At 40.7% G+C, this 17,128-nt stretch overlaps 1 protein-coding gene across 5 annotated transcripts in view; it reads right to left on the bottom strand.

Annotated features, from left to right (window-relative positions):
• dscamb (Down syndrome cell adhesion molecule b) overlaps positions 1-17,128 on the bottom strand; it is a 134,631-nt gene that overhangs the window by 90,747 nt on the left and 26,756 nt on the right. For all 5 annotated transcript variants that reach the window (XM_061782753.1, XM_061782749.1, XM_061782751.1 and 2 more), the window contains exons 2-3: positions 16,079-16,396; positions 15,800-15,946 (exon numbers count right to left, since the gene is read on the bottom strand). In XM_061782753.1, the coding sequence (XP_061638737.1) occupies positions 15,800-15,946; positions 16,079-16,396 (465 nt within the window). The remainder of the gene's footprint in view (positions 1-15,799; positions 15,947-16,078; positions 16,397-17,128) is intronic.

Raw genomic sequence — 17,128 nt, 5'->3', positions numbered from 1 at the left:
GTACATGATCAAATTCACTACTTTTTTCAGTGTATGTCATGTAGCTCACATCGAGAATAACACAATAAACAATATTTCCCCGAACAAAAACCAAGGTGTGGTAAAGGACAAACAGTACTGCAAAGTGGAGGGTGTGTCTGTGTTTTTTATTATTATTATTTTTTTTTTAGACTGACAGAAAAGGAAAGTTCCTTTCATATGTGGCGATACACAGCAAAAAGGCCACTGTGTAAATGGGAAGGCAATATGCTAAGCATGAAATTGAGAATACCGATGGTACATTTCACAAAGCATGGCAATATTTCCTCCCTTTGACTGTAAATATCAAATACAGACTGAAAAAAGACAAACCAAAAATTTTCTCCTTCAAAAAGCTTGAAAGAAATCCAACAAAATCCAGACTTTTGCTTCTAAAGAAGTTATTTTTGGAGGTAGCATTTCACAAACAACACATTCGCATTAATGACTTCATCCATTTGGGCATGATTTAAAAAATAAAATCTGATTATGAGTTATCCTTGATTATGCAAAGGACCCTGTGCAAAAACACTTATCAGTTCCATTTCTTTGTCCTCCCAATGATATTCATGCCGAATCCTGCAGTGCCCTATCTTTGCTCACAGCTGGCAAGTGTAACTAAAGGATTATGCAAGCAGCTTCTACAAGCAAATAGATTTCTCCCTACTTCAGAGGAAACTGGTAGTGATGCAGCGCCTATCTGTCCGCCAGGCATCCACAAAAATGTGGCTCCCAATTTCCATTTTCTACTTGTTTTTACAGGAATATGGGGAGGAACTATAGCAACAGTGTGCCTTGTGTATTCATGCTGACGAGTCCAGTTTAAGACAATGAAGCATAAGAGAGTGGTGCTTTCTTCAAACTAACTAATCATCAAGAACTGGACAAGTGTTGAAGAAAGAAGATTTGATACACAGCACACAGTTCAGTGTCAGAGTCAAGGGGAACTCAGGGTGAGGTACTTTATGGCATACAAATACTGCTGAAGGTTTGTCTCATGTAAAAATCACACTTCAAGTCCAGATTGTCAGCGATTTTTGATTCTCTGCCTGCCCTCCTGAATCTCCCCGAGGCCGATATGGTGTATTAATTAACATTGATCTGGAGCAAGAAAACACAGGGATTGGGACAGGTCCAAGCCAAGGCTATCGCAGCTGTGGGAGCTTAGTTGTGGTTATACAGATCACATTTTATCATTCAGGCAACTCACTGACAAGGAAAGTATTCAGTGCCATTTTTTGCTCTTCTTTTAATGAGGACATGTTGTTCAGTTCAAGTGCAGCCACACTAAAAAAAAGTTACAATATGATGTGAAAGAAAGTATACAGTCATAATATTATGTGGGGAAAGCTATGATCTTACAACAATAGAGACATAATAATGTGAAAAGTAAAGTCATCTTTCAGCCGAATTAAAAGAAAAAATACAGAAACAAAAGTCACAATCTTACTGGAATATTAACATCATCGTTTGAACGAATGGCAAAAGCAACAGCTGAGACGAACAGCTGCCATGGATTATTTGGGCAATATCGTCAATAAATTTCCAGTTAGAGTATTGAACAAACAAAATATGTGATTGCAGTCTGCACAGTAGTTCCTCTCTTTTGAACAGACACAAAGGTTTGCATAATCACAGTCAACTGCTTATACCCTTGATAGTGTTGATGGACCAAAACATTGATTATTTCATTCTTGTGCAATTTACACTAAACTGTAACTTGAAGAAACTGTCAAAGTTCTCTAAGGCTGCGATTGGCTGGCGACCAGTCTAGGGTATACCCCGCCTTTCACCCCAAGTCATCTGGGATAGACTCCAGATCATATGTGACCCTAATGAGGACAATTACGATAGAATATGGATGGATAGGTTCCCTAAGGATAAGATGTTTAAGGCATCACTCTTCTCCTCTAAGCCAGATCCCGAAAGCTATTTTCTTCCTCAAAACCCAAAAAACGGTCATTTAGAACAGATGATCAATCCTAATCTCAGCCAAATTGCATCTACTTTTCCGAACGTCCGAGACCTCTCTGAGTCACTTTGCTGCTAACAGCCCATCTAGTTATGCACAGAGGAGTGAATCAATAGAAATAAGGACAAAATTGGAAATATCCAATTCAAATGCCCTTTTCAAAAGTCTTATTATATGTAACAACTCCCGCTTTAGCCGTCACCATACCGTAGTGAAAGGTGTTTGTGTGTCCCAATGACCACAGTAGTTAAGTTGTCGGGACAACCTGAGTCCCCCTTCCCGTGGGCTGACTGCCTGTGGGTTGGGGGGTAAGTGGGTCAGGTGCAGTGTGAACTGGGTGGCAGTTGAAGGCGGGACCTTGGCGGTCTGTAGGAACTGGCTGTAGGCACATCAAATGTTTGATTGGCTACATTTTGTTTCACATAACCATTCTCGGCGTCATGGCTCGGGAGAAGTCGGCGTTCCCCACGCATATGAAGAGTTTTAGTCAAAAATATTGAACGTTCATTATTTAAGATTGTCGGTCATTGTTTCGGACCCTAAAATTGGGAGGAATCCACTATTAACACACATCAGACCTGAGAACAATCTTTTCAGACTTAAGATTGTCTAGAATTTGAAGTGCGAGGTGGGGAAGGGGCAGAATCGGCACAAAAACAGGCCGACTGTCTTTATGTGTGCACCGGGCCTTAAAGAAGATTATGAGATGAGAAGCTCAGAGTAGAGCCGCTGCTGTTGCGTATCGAGAGAAGCCAGATGAGGTGGCTTGGGCAACTTTATAAGATGTTTTCTGGACACCTCCATGCTAAAGTGTTCAGGGCACTCCCGACCGAGAGGAGGCCCTGGAGAAGACCAAGGTCACGTTGGAGCGACTCTGTCTCTCAGTTCGCCAGGGAATACTGACCAACACTTCACTTGCAAGGTCCCCCTGCAAGTGAAGTGGCTGGGGAGAGGGAAGTTCGAGTATCCTTGCAAGGCTGCTGCTTCCCCCGAAGATATATGGATAGATGTAGGCCTATATGTCAAACTCTAATTAAACCACCATGCATGTTTTTGGAATGTGGGAGGAAACCTGGGTACCCGGAGAAAAGCCCACACAGGCACGGGGAGAACATGGAAACTCCACACAGGCGAGGCCAGATTTGAACCCGGGTCCACAGAACTGTGAGGCAGATGTGCTAACCAGTCGTCCACCGTGCCACCTACGTACAAACAATTACTGTATATATAATTACAAATAATAAAGTGATTTGCTGCCCTGGAATTGTCTGGCAACCAGTCCAGGGTGAAGTCTGCCTTTTAAAGGCAGCTGGGACAGGCTCTAGTGGTATAGAAAATGGAGCGGTGGAGGGATGGATAGCTAATATGCTTTGCAGACAGAAATTAACCATTTGCTTTACAATTAAAAAAATTCAAGGCTTTCGATACAGTAGATTGGGATGTATGCATTTGTTGAAACTGGTTAGCACTCCCTCAATTAAAATTAGTTTTATACATCAGTGAAGAAATGTATCCATACCCACGACAAATAAACCTGAATAAGGAAAAGAGAGAAAAATTGAGAGTTTTGCTGTGAGAAAGACAACAATTGCACTTGTCCTAGGAGGCAGAGGGAACCTGACCACGTTGCCATGGAAACTCAAGTACAGCAGAAAGTAACGGGAAAATCAATTCAGACTGAGCTTATCTCTGCTTCTCGCTCGCTCCCCTCTCATTTCACGAAGGCTACAAAGCACGTCTCTGCTCCGAATTGCGTTTTAACAATTGCAAGGCCGACGCTGCTCTCGTCTTGGCAAACAATGATTCCCTCTATTCATTCACCCCAAATGACAAATGAGTATTATATAGTCACATGAAAAATATGTCTCCAAATTCAAACCTCTCAAAAGATGCAAGTGAGAGATGCTGGTGTGGATGTGTTACGCTAGACAAATCTCTCCCTGTTCCTTTCCCATCGTTCCTTCTTGCTGCCTCTTTCCTCTCCCCCCATCCTCCTCCCTCACCACCTCGCCTCTTCCGAGGGACGACCGCAGCTGCATGCAGGTGATAAGCATGCGCAGCAATGATTCGCTGGCTCTGCTTCTACGCTGATGTGAAGATTGCAGGGAGCGTCTGTCAAAAAGGCCACTCGGTTCTTGGCTGTCACCTCTTGACGTCGCTGCTGCAAATAACTTGATTGGTAGGGATCGCAATGAGATCTGCATCCTTCCATCCTTTATGTCTGCATCGTTTATAAGTCGGCATCTTTGAAATTACGTCTACAGTGTGTGGTACTGTGACAGGATTTGACTGCCTTCTTGTTTTCAACACTGTTTAAGCAGCAGCCTGCAGGGAGTTCGGGTGGTTAGATCTTAGATGCTTGGTGTACATGCCAAGGTGAGGCCAATGACAGGCTGCAAGTCTACTACGCGTGTGTGTGTGTGTGCGTGCGTGTGTGTGCGTGTGTGTGTGTGTGTGCGTGCGTGTGTGTGTGTGTGCGCGTGTGTGAAAGAGAGAGAGCGAGCGAGCAAGAGAGAGAGAGAGTTCTCAAGGCTCACGACAAAGAAGTGCTAAGAGGAGAAAAAGCGAGCCTTGAAGGGAAAGAAGAATGATGCCTGACGCCTCGTATATCAAGTAAAAGATACAAGGTCACCTTGTAGTGACGTTAGCTGATCATTACGGCGGTGGTGGCAGGCGGGCGATTTTGGGGTGGGTTAGATGATCTGAGAAATAACAGTGTGGGACACATGGCGCGGAAAACATTGGGCTTTATTTGGGTCCTAGGACTGAAAGCCAACAATGTTCTCTTTTTTTAATTAAAGATGACACCACTAAAGTTCCTGCGCAAAAGACGAATTGAATTAAAATTTGAATGAAATAGTTGTTTTACAAATGTCAGGTTTATTGCAGCATTCATTAATGACTAAATGCAGACTTTAAAGACACTACAGGTGATTCATGTCTTCAAGCTCATCCTTTCAGAACCAAACTTAGTAGTTTAACTTTTAGCCCAGCAGCTGACTATCCATTTATTCATTTTCGGTATCGCTTATCTTCACTAGAGTCACGGGTGGGGTGGAGTCTGTCCCAGCTGACTATGGGCCCACCATACCCCAGCCAATTGCACAGCCCATCCAGACCAACAACCATTTACACCTAAAGACAAGTAAGCGTTTTCAATGGACCTAACGTGAATGTATTTTTAACTGGGAGGAAGCCGGATTTGAACCTCCAACCTCAGAACTCTGGTGCGGGATGTGCTCAACACTACACTGCCCAGTTGACTGAAAATTGTAATTTATTTTATCACTTGCCTTTTTATTTTCATTATTTAAAGTGCCATTAAACTTCCTTTACCACTATGAATTGACACATTTGTATGTTCTGCTTCCAAAATATTCTGGCATGATAATTAGTTTAAACCTTGCGCCTACCGCAATTAGCTGTGTGATTTGAAAAAAAAAAATGAACATCTCAGTTAAATGGTCAATGAATGTGGCCTCTCCTTGTGATTGGTGTCCAGCAGGTGCTGTCAAAGGAGGATCATGTCTAATCAGTGTTAGAGATGCCCAGCGTGAGGCGGCAGACACCAAGGCTTTGTGCGAAAGTTTTAAAGAGGCTCAATGCGATTTAGTGTATTTTTGCAGATTTACCACCCTGGGAGGAGAATAAGGCCGTGTCTTAATCCTAGATTGGATGGAAGACTACGCCAAGAGAAATAAAAATCTGGTGAAAAATCCTTCTTAGGTCAGCAGATTGATTTTGAATTATAAGTGGCTTTTTAAACTTTAATCAGTCACTTTTAAGATGGGATCAGACGCTTTTGCATACGGGATGTGACTGAGGGCCCAGTTTGACTCCATTCCCCAGTAGGGAGCATAAGGGAAGGCTTCAGCTCAAAACATGCCACCTGTCACCAACACACGCAGCAAATATAGAGCCGATACAATCAGCAGCCATCCAAATCTCACATCCAGGAGAGTTTATAAACAGAAATTAATTGCTTGTTCCGCCTGTAATTAGCGAACACCATGCCTATTACTAATCTGTGCTTTGGCCTAGCGCCAGGCTAATTCTGGCGCCACTCCAGTCCATTTTTGCCACCGTTTATCCGCGGTAATCCATAAACTAAGGCAGGGTGGACAATGTTCCTCGAACCGAGAGCATCAAACTATGCATACAAATTCAAAAATAAAACAGGAAACATTGTTTTTATTTAGTTAAATGGCAAAATCACTGCCATCTAAACGTGTAATGTAGTCTGGAAATCATGTTTTGCTGGCCAGGCCACACAGAAGATATGTAACAGTTCAAAACTGTCTAAACCACTGTTCATTTAAAAAAAAAAAAAAAAATCTGTCCTCTTTCCAAGTATAAAAAAAATGGGCATCCCCATCACAGGACGCCAAATTGCCTATTAAAGATGAGAGGCTACTCAGTCTCCCAAAGCGTGCAGCTATCAGCACCCTAATCATCCCCTGCCCAAACAGCCTAATGGCTGCCATATTGCTACTGTTTATTAGTAAACACTGATGGAAGAGTGCCCGCTTCAACAGTTGTTGAATTTGTCTATGCGTATGGCGTATCAGCTGGTAATCACAGCCATCGTGCCAGATCCTTACTCGTTGTTCAATCCCCTGTCACGAAACAAACCGTTTTATTGTTTTATGTGCACAGTGAATAAGACCCAGTCAGATGTCTCCATTAAAAATCATACAGTAGAAGCTCACATTCTGTTCAGGGTGGGGATTTTTTTCCTCATTGGAAATATAGCAACTAATAGATAGTACAGGAAATGTTTTAAATAACATATTATTATTAATTTTGACTTAAAAAGTTAACAACTGAAACATTAACATAATAAAATAAATGTTGTCACATCATATTTTAACATTACATTTCATTAACATTTTTGAGTGTAAAAAAAAATTCACCTATTACGTAAAGCAAAACAATAAAAACATTTCCTTTGATAACAAGTGAGGAAGCATATAGTAGTTAGCTCGGGCATTTGTTAGCTAGTAGCTAGTGGCAACTCACATCTCGAAAAGACTCCAGTGCCTCGGTCTCTTTTTTTAGGTTGCTCCTTATTTTTGACCATTTGATTATTTGTAAGCCACAGAAAGCCACAAGAGAATGTGCTTTGTTGTGGTATTTTGTTCACTCTCGTAGTTGTGCTGCTTTATTCTCAAGGAGAAAAGTGAACGCGAACATGGATTTTCAAACAAGTTTGGCTAAGTGAGAGCATGAAGGAAGAGAGCTACAGATGACCTTAGGTTTAAGATGCTATTGGGAATGCCTGCCTGAGATCAATTTCCCTCCATCTCTGTCTCAGTAACCCTTCTATCTATCGATCCTTATCAAATATGTATCACATCCTCAAACCTTCACCACCGCAAAGAGAGAGACTTCAAACGCATCAAACAGAAAGCCAAAGAAAAACGTTCTTTCTTCCCATCACCGTAAACCTCACAGGGCCAGGCTGTGAAACCAAACAACTGCTCAAGATTTGCGATCCATGCCATCTCGAAGCTATTACTATTTATGAAAGCCAATCAGACCTCATCAAAAGTTTAATTTTTGGGAATCTTATAGAGTGAGCTTTACAAAATATGGTGGGTTTATTGTTCTGCTAAAACCAACTGCAAACGTGTCAAGAAAGCAACTATCGCTTGCCAAACATTGCTTTTCACTAAAAGGGTCAAGGCTCGTCCTCTTCCAATTCCCCGAACTCCCCTCGCGCAGCACTCATACTGTATGTTGCAAATGCACAAAATGCACCCATCACCTCATGTTCCCATAATTCTTTGTGGCAGCAACGTAATTATTGCACACAACTATTGATTTTTTTATTTTGTGCCTTTTTAAATTCCTTTCAGGAGTACATTGTGTTCATTAATGAGGAAAAAATTAACTGAAATGATTTTAACAAATGCCTGCAATATAACAAAGAGGGAAACATTTAGGTGGGTCTGAAAACTTTACGTACCCACTGTATTATAAAAGTGTAAAATCTACATACATAGAATTATTGCACATTCACCAGCATATGTAAAAATTAAAGAATTGATATAAGTATAAAATTATATTTTCCAGTCCAATGAAAAGCTAATTTGTCAAAATAAAAACATTTCTAGGAGGAAGAAGAGGCAGGTCTTGTTTTTATGTTGCTTTTTTAAGAACAACACTATTTTCACATTCAGCATATGCTGCAAATGTACAGTTAATGTTTTAAACTGTTTAAGTAAAGTATACTGAGCTTATGATTTCATCAGAGCATTGCTTTCTAGTTTACATTAAAATGGGCATAATTCACAGTTTAATGGCAAATTTACAACTAAATATATTCATCCCGTTTTGAACTGTTTGCGTCAATCATGCACAAAACTATAATTAAATTGTCAATCATCAGTTCGTTTATTATTCAATGTTGTGAATTATTTGATTAAAACAAAGTTACAATGATCAGCTCAATTCTTGAAAGTTTTGTGACACTTAATTGAATCAATAAAACGAACGGACGCACGCGTAGTAGTGCAGCAAAATACTAAAAACACAATGCTATACTTCTATTTGTTGTTTAGATGTTGTCAGTAAATGGAGGAGAATACCGGGATTCACAAACTCGTCATTAAACGCACAACTGCACATAGATGGACTTTGGACAGTGACTGCATCGGTCAATAACTGATGATATTGATACTAAAGGGATGCGATATACAGTAGTCTACTGTATATGTGTTCCATCCTAACAAACTGAGCTACTGCACAAACATATTTAAATTAATCTCTAACAAAGCAGCACTTATCTTTACAAAGAGAGGATTTTTGATACGGACTTTGTTTTGGATTTCATTGGATTGTACAAGTGTACCTACCTGTATTGGATACATGCATGCATATTTAGGCATGGTTGTAGTGTTGTTCTATGTATTCAGGGATCACAAACTCTTGTTTGAGCCTTGACCCATTTCTCCACCTCCCTAACAACAAGCACAACAAGCCATGTTTGTGCGAGAAGGGGAGAGATGGAGTCTACAAAGGCGAGAGCGAGACCGAGGGAGGGAAAGTGAGAAAGAGATCATGTGGCCAACGTGATACAGCCCCTTGTTTACCGAGCAAAGAGCCTCGCCCACTCACCTCGCCTCTACCGTTCACATCTCCTTCTTATTGTCTTGTTCTCACAACTCTCCTCCTTCTGTTTAATGTGCACTCTACATTTCTTTGCATCTTGTTCCGTCCCCAGCTCATTTCTATCACGGTGGCCTCCTTTCAAGGTTGGCCTGACTTTGGGCGTGCTGGATTTACAGCCCACGTCTCTGCCTACCGCTCGGTGCCCTCACTGTCAATGTCTGTGAAAAATGGAGGCGGTGGCCCATCGTTGGCAGGATAAATTCAAGGGAGCAGTGATCCTTTACAACCAAACGCCTATAGAAGCCTATTTGAAGAGATCCTTAACATCCCTGCTGCTAAGTGTGGTTACGACTGGGACTGTTGTAACAGTTTTATTCTTACTCTGTAAGGAAGAACAACACTAAGAAGCCTGCACAGAATGCAAGAGGCACATTCATCCCTAAAAAGCTAAAACACACAGTTGGGTAGCTGCCGACTTCAATACGACTGTAAGAGATTTTTTTATTTTTTATTATTATTATTTTTTTTTTCTAATGCCCTGACAATTGGATGGAGTCATTTGCGTAAAGCAAGTAAGAAAGCAACATTTTCCACACAAGAGGAAATTGACTGGGGCGCTTTGCCAAGTAGGTTATGCAATGAGATGAGAATGAGAAGAGGGCATTGGGGAAGGCCAGCGGAGGTGGATGTAAAGGAGTGAAGAGAAAAAGTGAAAGGAAAAAGACAAGATGGAAAACTTTGAAAGGGTAAAAGAGGCAACCAACAACAATTACTTATTTTTCAATCTGATAATATTTTGTAAATCATTTTTTTCAACCCTTTTAAGTAAGGTGTACAGACAATCTATATACCCCAAATATAGTGTACAGTGGAGTTCTGTACACAGTAGTGTAGCAAAATATACATTTTTTCAGGGGTGCCATGAGAAATTATCCAATTTTGATGGGCTCCAGCATAGCTACAACCCTAGTGAGGATAAGCGGTGTAGAAAATGGATGGACGAATGGATGCCTGAATATTTGTATTAGTCGCAAAAATATTTTCGTTCATTTATCTATGCCAACAACTTACAGTAAAAGGTAGAAGAATGAAGTGATTTTGTATTACATGGCAGAAGGTGCACTAAATCTGTATCTACAGTACCAGTCACGGTGTGGAGAGAGCGGTAAATAAAGACGAGGAGCTGAGATACAGTCATGTCACTTTACTCTCCAAATACAAACTGAGTGCTTTTACATCAAACAGCCAACCACTCCCTTTAAAGCCAACAAATCCCTTTTAGTCTTTCATCTCGTGCCCCTCCCTTGACGATACACGTCCCTGGTGAATGTCCCCCTCTTGTGGGTCACCACAATGGTTTCCTGTGAGTATATCAGCTTTGTGTTCAACTCAAGAGGCCCAAGTTTCACACTGAGTAAGTCAATTTGTGAATAAAATGAGACAAGATCATCATTATTGCTATAACAGAAATGATCCATTAACAGTGTAAAGAAAAATAACTTTTTTTTTTTTGTATGGACCCAAATACTTTCAATGCATGTCACCTCAAAGTATTTAATTTAAAAGATACTCACAATTATTGCCGAATGTTTGGGCAAGCAAAATCATTTCATGATAACTTTTGAAAACAACCCTGGGTGAAGGGCAGACTTCAAATAAAAGTAGGAAAAAAATCAATGAGAACTCAAAAGTTTGGAAGCTGTACAGATATGTACCAGCTCTGGGCAACTATTGCTTTTTTTTTTTTTTTTTTTTTAAACATTCAAGCTGATAAATGATATTCCAGTTTCTCAAATAATACGTGTTCTTACTTGCTAAACTGCATAAGAGTTGAAGTCTGAAGTCTCACTGACATGTTAGCTACACTTTCAAAATCTCTTCTTTGTTGGCTGTTCTTCCTGCAACCAAGGCCACCAAGTCTGTTGCACTGGCTGACATTTTGAATGATATGGAAAACAGGTAGGTAGGTAGATGGAAAAACAACAACCACTCTCTTTCAAAAAGCAACTCAATGCACAGGACACTGACACACAACGCTACATATGGCAACACCGCATCACTTCAAAACAAGGCTCCACCGTACAATACAGAACAACACAGCACAACTCATCCACTCCCTGGTCCCCTGTCTTTCTTCCCTTTGTCTCTTTCATCTCTCCATTAGCTTTGCCAATTGTTTATCAAAAGCAGGAGATGACAGCACCAGGGCAAATGAAAGCTTGTACATGCGAGACTCGTTTTAAAATTCATGACGGCTTAATGGTATGTTAGTGGCAACGTTAGGACCTAGTGAACTAGCGTTGAGCACATCCACATTCAAAACAGATCGCTTCAAATGACTACTAAGCAGTCCTCATTCTAGGAGGTAATTCATATTATAATGAACTTTTCAATCACACCTGATTAATTAAGCCCACTCTGTAATTATGCATCTATTTTAGACCCATTGAGAATGAGCGGTTATTCACTGATTTTTGGCACACTTTCCTCTGAATATTCCAGTTGTTGGTGTTGATATTTAACACTACAATGGAACCTACCAAATTTGATTTGGAGTTCTACCTAAAGATTTCAGCAGAGCTCATGAAACAGGACAGAAGGAAAACGTAGCAACACATAGTACATGCATGGATAACACTGTTGCCACAGAGCAAAAAGGTCCCTTGTTTGATTCCAGCTCGGATCACTGTAATAATGGTTTGGTGACAGTGGGAGCCTGGAACAGATTATCCATCCATCCATCCATTTTCTGAGCCGCTTCTCCTGACGAGGGTCGCGGGCGTGCTGGAGCCTATCCCAGCTGTCATCGGGCAGGAGGCGGGGTACACCCTGAACTGGTTTCCAGCCAATCGCAGGGCACATACAAACAAACAACCATTCGCACTCACAGTCACACCTACGGGCAATTTAGAGTCTCCAATTTATGCATGTTTTTGGGATGTGGGAGGAAACCGGAGAAAACCCACGCAGGCACGGGGAGAACATGCAAACTCCACACAGTTGGGGCCGGGGATTGGACTCGGGTCCTCAGAACTGTGAGGCTGACGCTCTAACCAGTCGTCCACCGTGCCGCCTGGAACAGATTAGTTAAATTAAAATTATATTTAATGGAAAGCACCGTTTTTAAATCTGAGAAAAGAAAATGAAAGTGGATCAGCATGCAACAACAACAGATTGCTTTTGACTTTGGAGGTGTGCTGCGGATTTCAAGAAAATTAGCGCTTCAGCTTAATTATTTGGCGTCACTCTCCAAGCTCTCTGTTCAGCGCTCACCTTCTGCTGCAAGAGAAGTGCGCTTGATGTTCCTGTTCCTAACAAAAAACCCAAGATTAATAATTCAACGTGGCTGTGAGATAGCTTTATTTTATGTCCACTGAGACCAGGTCTTCTTTCATGAAAAATTGAAAAAAAGCAAGAGAGAGAGAGAGAGAGAGAGAGAGAGAGAGAGAGAGAGAGAGAGAGAGAAAGAGAGAGAATGTAACTGGAGTTGGAAAACCAGGTTGGGTCAAACTATACCTCGTTGCCACTATCAAAGCTCTGTTGGTATCCTTCTGCAGCTTCCTCAGCCTTGGAGTAAACACAACCTCTCCATAACAGTGTGAGGTGGATCTGCTCATGCATCAGAATCCACCATCAAATATTTATCAGAGAGCAGCAGTGATTTTGACCGTGTGCTCATGCTTTTGACAGTGCGCGCCTGCTTCAATACTTATTGGAGTAAACACAGGCAATCCAATATTGTCGTTCTTGCAAAAGAAGGCAAAAGAGCACCACCACACACGTACAATATAACTTCAGCAGATGAGCTGGGAAAAAAATAATGGCGCTTGGTAAATAAAGTTGATTGGTTTTACTTAAAGCAATATCAGAAATGTGAAATAGTTGCAATAGTATTTTATCCTTGGGATACAGATGAAAATGAACACCAGCCCTTGTCTTGTCTGCATGAGTCATTCCATTTGCACATCCAAATCATATCTGAATGCTGCATATTTTGCCAAATCTCTGTGACATTAGGCAATGTCTTTTAACTGGCAGCTTGCAGTGAGTAAGTCAGGCAAGCTCGCTAGTAAATAAGTCTCCGGTATGGATCAGAGGACACATCTTCATGCTCGAGCAGACACATTTAAAATGCCACCAAAACACCGTCCCAGATTTTGCCCTCAGTCAAATGACATCAAGTGTTCACTTACAGGTCCCAGAATGCCGCAGTATGAAGCGAAATCAGCCTGTAGGCGGAACACGGAGCAATCACAGAGATAAGCACCGCTTTTAACTTGAGTAAAAAGTCAACGCCCATTGTCATGCGTAATCAAAAATGCCATGTAACTTGTTCTAGATTGACTGAGGTGGAGAATGTTGTGTATAAAAAGGAGAATGCACAGTGATTCAGTGTCACAGTTATCAACATCCTCTGGCTCGGTAGAAGACATTCTTATATGAAACTGTTGCGTCCCAATGATGGCACATCAAGATTGTAAACCGGTAAGATGACTCATGAGGAAAAAAAAAAAAAGTTTGTAAGTTTAGGAGAAAAAAGTTGACATATGCCATAAGTCATCATACCGGGTAATATTAAGTATTTGTGGAAAACACTTATAACACTCATTAGATGATCAAAAACAAAACAAAAACAACAACATCAAGAGGCAATTTCAGTCTGTATACATTTTTCGGACTTTGTTTTTGAAAAATAACCTCTTTTTGTAATAGTAAGAATTTTTCTCATAATATTATGTGTTTAACCAGTGTAATGGCAGTTGTGTACAGTCAGGGCCTGCAAGGCCTTCTCTGCTGTCCTAAATACTATCATAAGCACTGACCTATAGTTACAACTTACATAAAATGTTATTTATTTCCAACAGTGTATTATCTTCATTTCATAGCATGTGTTGGCTGCCCCGCTTCCTATAGTTTGTATGTGGGATTTATTATTATTTTTTTTTTTGTCCAATCAGATTTCATGTCTTGCCATGTCAAAGTAATCTGCCCAGAGCCTTCAGACTCACGTGTTCTGGCCCATGACACATACATACACTGTTAGCAATGGCTGTTTGTTTTTAAGATTTGTCAGATTTCATATTCGCCACTCTTGGGCTTCGCACAGGCTTAGAGTGACATCGGCATTTTTCCATCCTCTGATTGGTTGAGCTAAAAGTCTTGCAATGTGCACAATGGGTTACAGAGGAGGACAACTGTCAGACATTTAAAAATTCCTTTTAAAAGTCTGATTTTTCAAGAAAAATTGGACATTGTAAGGGTAGGTCGTCCAACTTCCGTTGCTGGCTGGCTCGTTTCAACACGCAAAGGTTTTGAGGCAAACAACGAGCTAGCTCTGAGAAAGGAGGATGTATTTTATTATCTACAAATAATCAGCATCTCTGGTGAGTATGATGTATTTGAAGTTTTGATAGTTAGCACATCTGATACACAGTTCTAAGGTCATGTGTTCAAAACCAGGCATCAGTCTTCCTGTGTGAAGTTTGCAAATACTCCCTCTGCCGGTGTGGGTTTTCTCTGGGTAATCTAGTTTCTTCACACATGCATGGTATCTTAATTAACGACTACATGTTCCATAGGTGTGAATGTGAGTGTGAATATTTGTTTGTTCATATGTGCCCTCTGATTGGCTGGCAACCAATTCAGCGTGCAACCCGCCTCTCATCCAGTCAATTTGGATAGGCCCCAGCACACTCACGACCGTAGTGAAGATAAGCGGTACAGAGAATTCCGGTAGATGGATGGATGGTTTGGTCATGTCATTCGATAAATATTGATTGTGAACTGATCTAAATTATATTGTAGTGTCAAGGTTTGGAGTTGTTTGGAGGAAGATAAAGGGTTAAACTATGTTTCTTGCTTTAGTAATAATGGTACTCATCCCAAATCCACGAAATGCCTCTGTCTCTCCCTCTTTTTAATGCCACACATTGTTACATTGCATTTTTGTATGTTATTTTGTAAAATTGTGACATGATAATGGTGCTATTAAGGCGTGGATTAGGTCACTTAAGGCCCCACTGAAGACCCAAGTTTTATTTATTTATTTATTCTGTTTCTGTAATGTTCATGTTAATATACCAGTACGTACCACGAAAAGCTCTTTAACCATAATTATATTCTTAATTCTTACATGCAATTTTTCTCGTGATTTATGCATTTTCATATTTAAAAGGACAAAAGACATTAATATTATTTCTCTTTACTTCCATTCTTGAACAGGAAACAGTTTTAGTGCTTGAATGTTATGCTTGATTAGTTGGTGTCTTCTGAGAGAAGAAGCGTAATTTGTGTATCGAAAGGTGAATTTAGTTGGAAATTTCTGATTCCTGTCCAAAATGGTAAAAAGTTGAGAGCTCACTAAAATTGAGAGTTAAGGCATTTAATGTCAGGGGGTCTCATAAATTAGTTAAGGGCTGTATATATAAAGTTGAACTTTTTACCTGCAAAATTGGATTTTAGCAAGTGGCAGAGTTTGTAAAGATTATATGGTTTATGTAAATACAACCCAAAAGGTGTTGGTGACCAATAAAGTGGGTGATCCCTTTATTAAAAGTCAGTGAACCAGTGCAATTATTTTGAGGCTGTTACTTTAATGTAGAGTCCCTGCATGTTACCTTCAACATAATCCCGACAGACATTACAGTTCTTTATTTCAAAGCCTAGTTGCATATGCACGACACGTAGCGGTCTTACCTGAGCTGAGTGAGACCGTGTCTTTCTCCCATGATACAACGCTGACGTAGAACTCAACAGAAGCAGGGATAATGCACTTGAAGACGGCTACACTGCCTCGCATAGCCTTCTGGTCAGCCACTCTGACCGTGTAGGGCTCCCGTGAAACTATGTGCGATAAACAGTGAATTAAAACACCTCAAATAGTTAAGGCTATTCTGTCTAGTCCTATCATTTCATTCTGTTCTTCTGATATAGATCTGCACCAAATGTTCTCCTTCTCCACCACCGTGGACTCACCAGCTTTAATGTGGACATCCTGACTCCTAATCTTGCCCGTGGGGTTTTCCGCAGTGCAGTAGTACGTGTTGTCATGGATCAGCTTGCTGAAGCTGGATGGCAGGAAGTTGAAGATCTGGAGCGTTCCATTGGGGTGGACATGGCGGATGCCCGGGACATCATAGATCTCCTCACCGGTGGTTAAGTACCAGCGCAGTGAGGCGGGAGCTGCACCCCCAGCAGGACAGGGCACTGAAGTCCCTGTGGTGCTGGCGAATACTACCTCTTGAAGCGATGCATTGACAAAGTATAAGCTGGAATGGAGGTCCTCACTGAAAACTGCGGCGACAGAAAGGAAACACGGGTTGTTAGCATATCTCATATTTACACCCTTTCCATTACTCCAAAAAAATAAAAAATAAAAATAAAAGCACTCTGTGTGCTTTCTGTTGCGACTCTTGCCAAGAAGGTAAGTGTGATGTTTGTCTGTTCTTCTATGTATACATTTACTTTTTTAGCAGGATTATGCAAAAACATATTCCCACATAACCTTATTAGTATGGTGATGCATGGACCATAGAAGAACCCACAAAGTGTTTGTGCAGATCTGGACTTCCGTAACTAGCTCTGTTGAGCATGAATGTGTAGGGCATGATGTTATGTTGTAAGCTGGTTGGCTTGTTTATTGTAAGTTCAACTTTGTATATGAGGGGAAAAAACAATTCTATTTTGGTGCAGATCTGGATAAAGGTGCATGACACTTGCTAACCACTGTCACTAGAGCCGGGATGTCTGACTTATTTTCATCACAGGTGACACTGTAGTTATGGCTTCCGTCAGAGGGCTGTTATATGACTGTGAAAATCATATAAATATATAATCACCTCATCAAATTATTACATATACATTTTCTCCAGCAATTTATCAGAATCAACTTTATCGGCCAAATATGTTAAAATCACGAAAGGAATTTGGCTCTGGTTGGAGCTGCACTTGTACAAGAGCATGTAGCCACTGTTACAAAATATACACTTTGGACATAAACACAAACGTAAAAAGAGTCATTAAGCA

The sequence above is a fragment of the Phyllopteryx taeniolatus genome, chromosome 8, assembly GCF_024500385.1.
Source record: "Phyllopteryx taeniolatus isolate TA_2022b chromosome 8, UOR_Ptae_1.2, whole genome shotgun sequence".
NCBI classification, from domain to species: domain Eukaryota; kingdom Metazoa; phylum Chordata; class Actinopteri; order Syngnathiformes; family Syngnathidae; genus Phyllopteryx; species Phyllopteryx taeniolatus.
The sequence above is the reverse complement of the archived record's forward strand: the minus strand, read 5'-3'. Positions and strand labels throughout refer to the sequence as shown.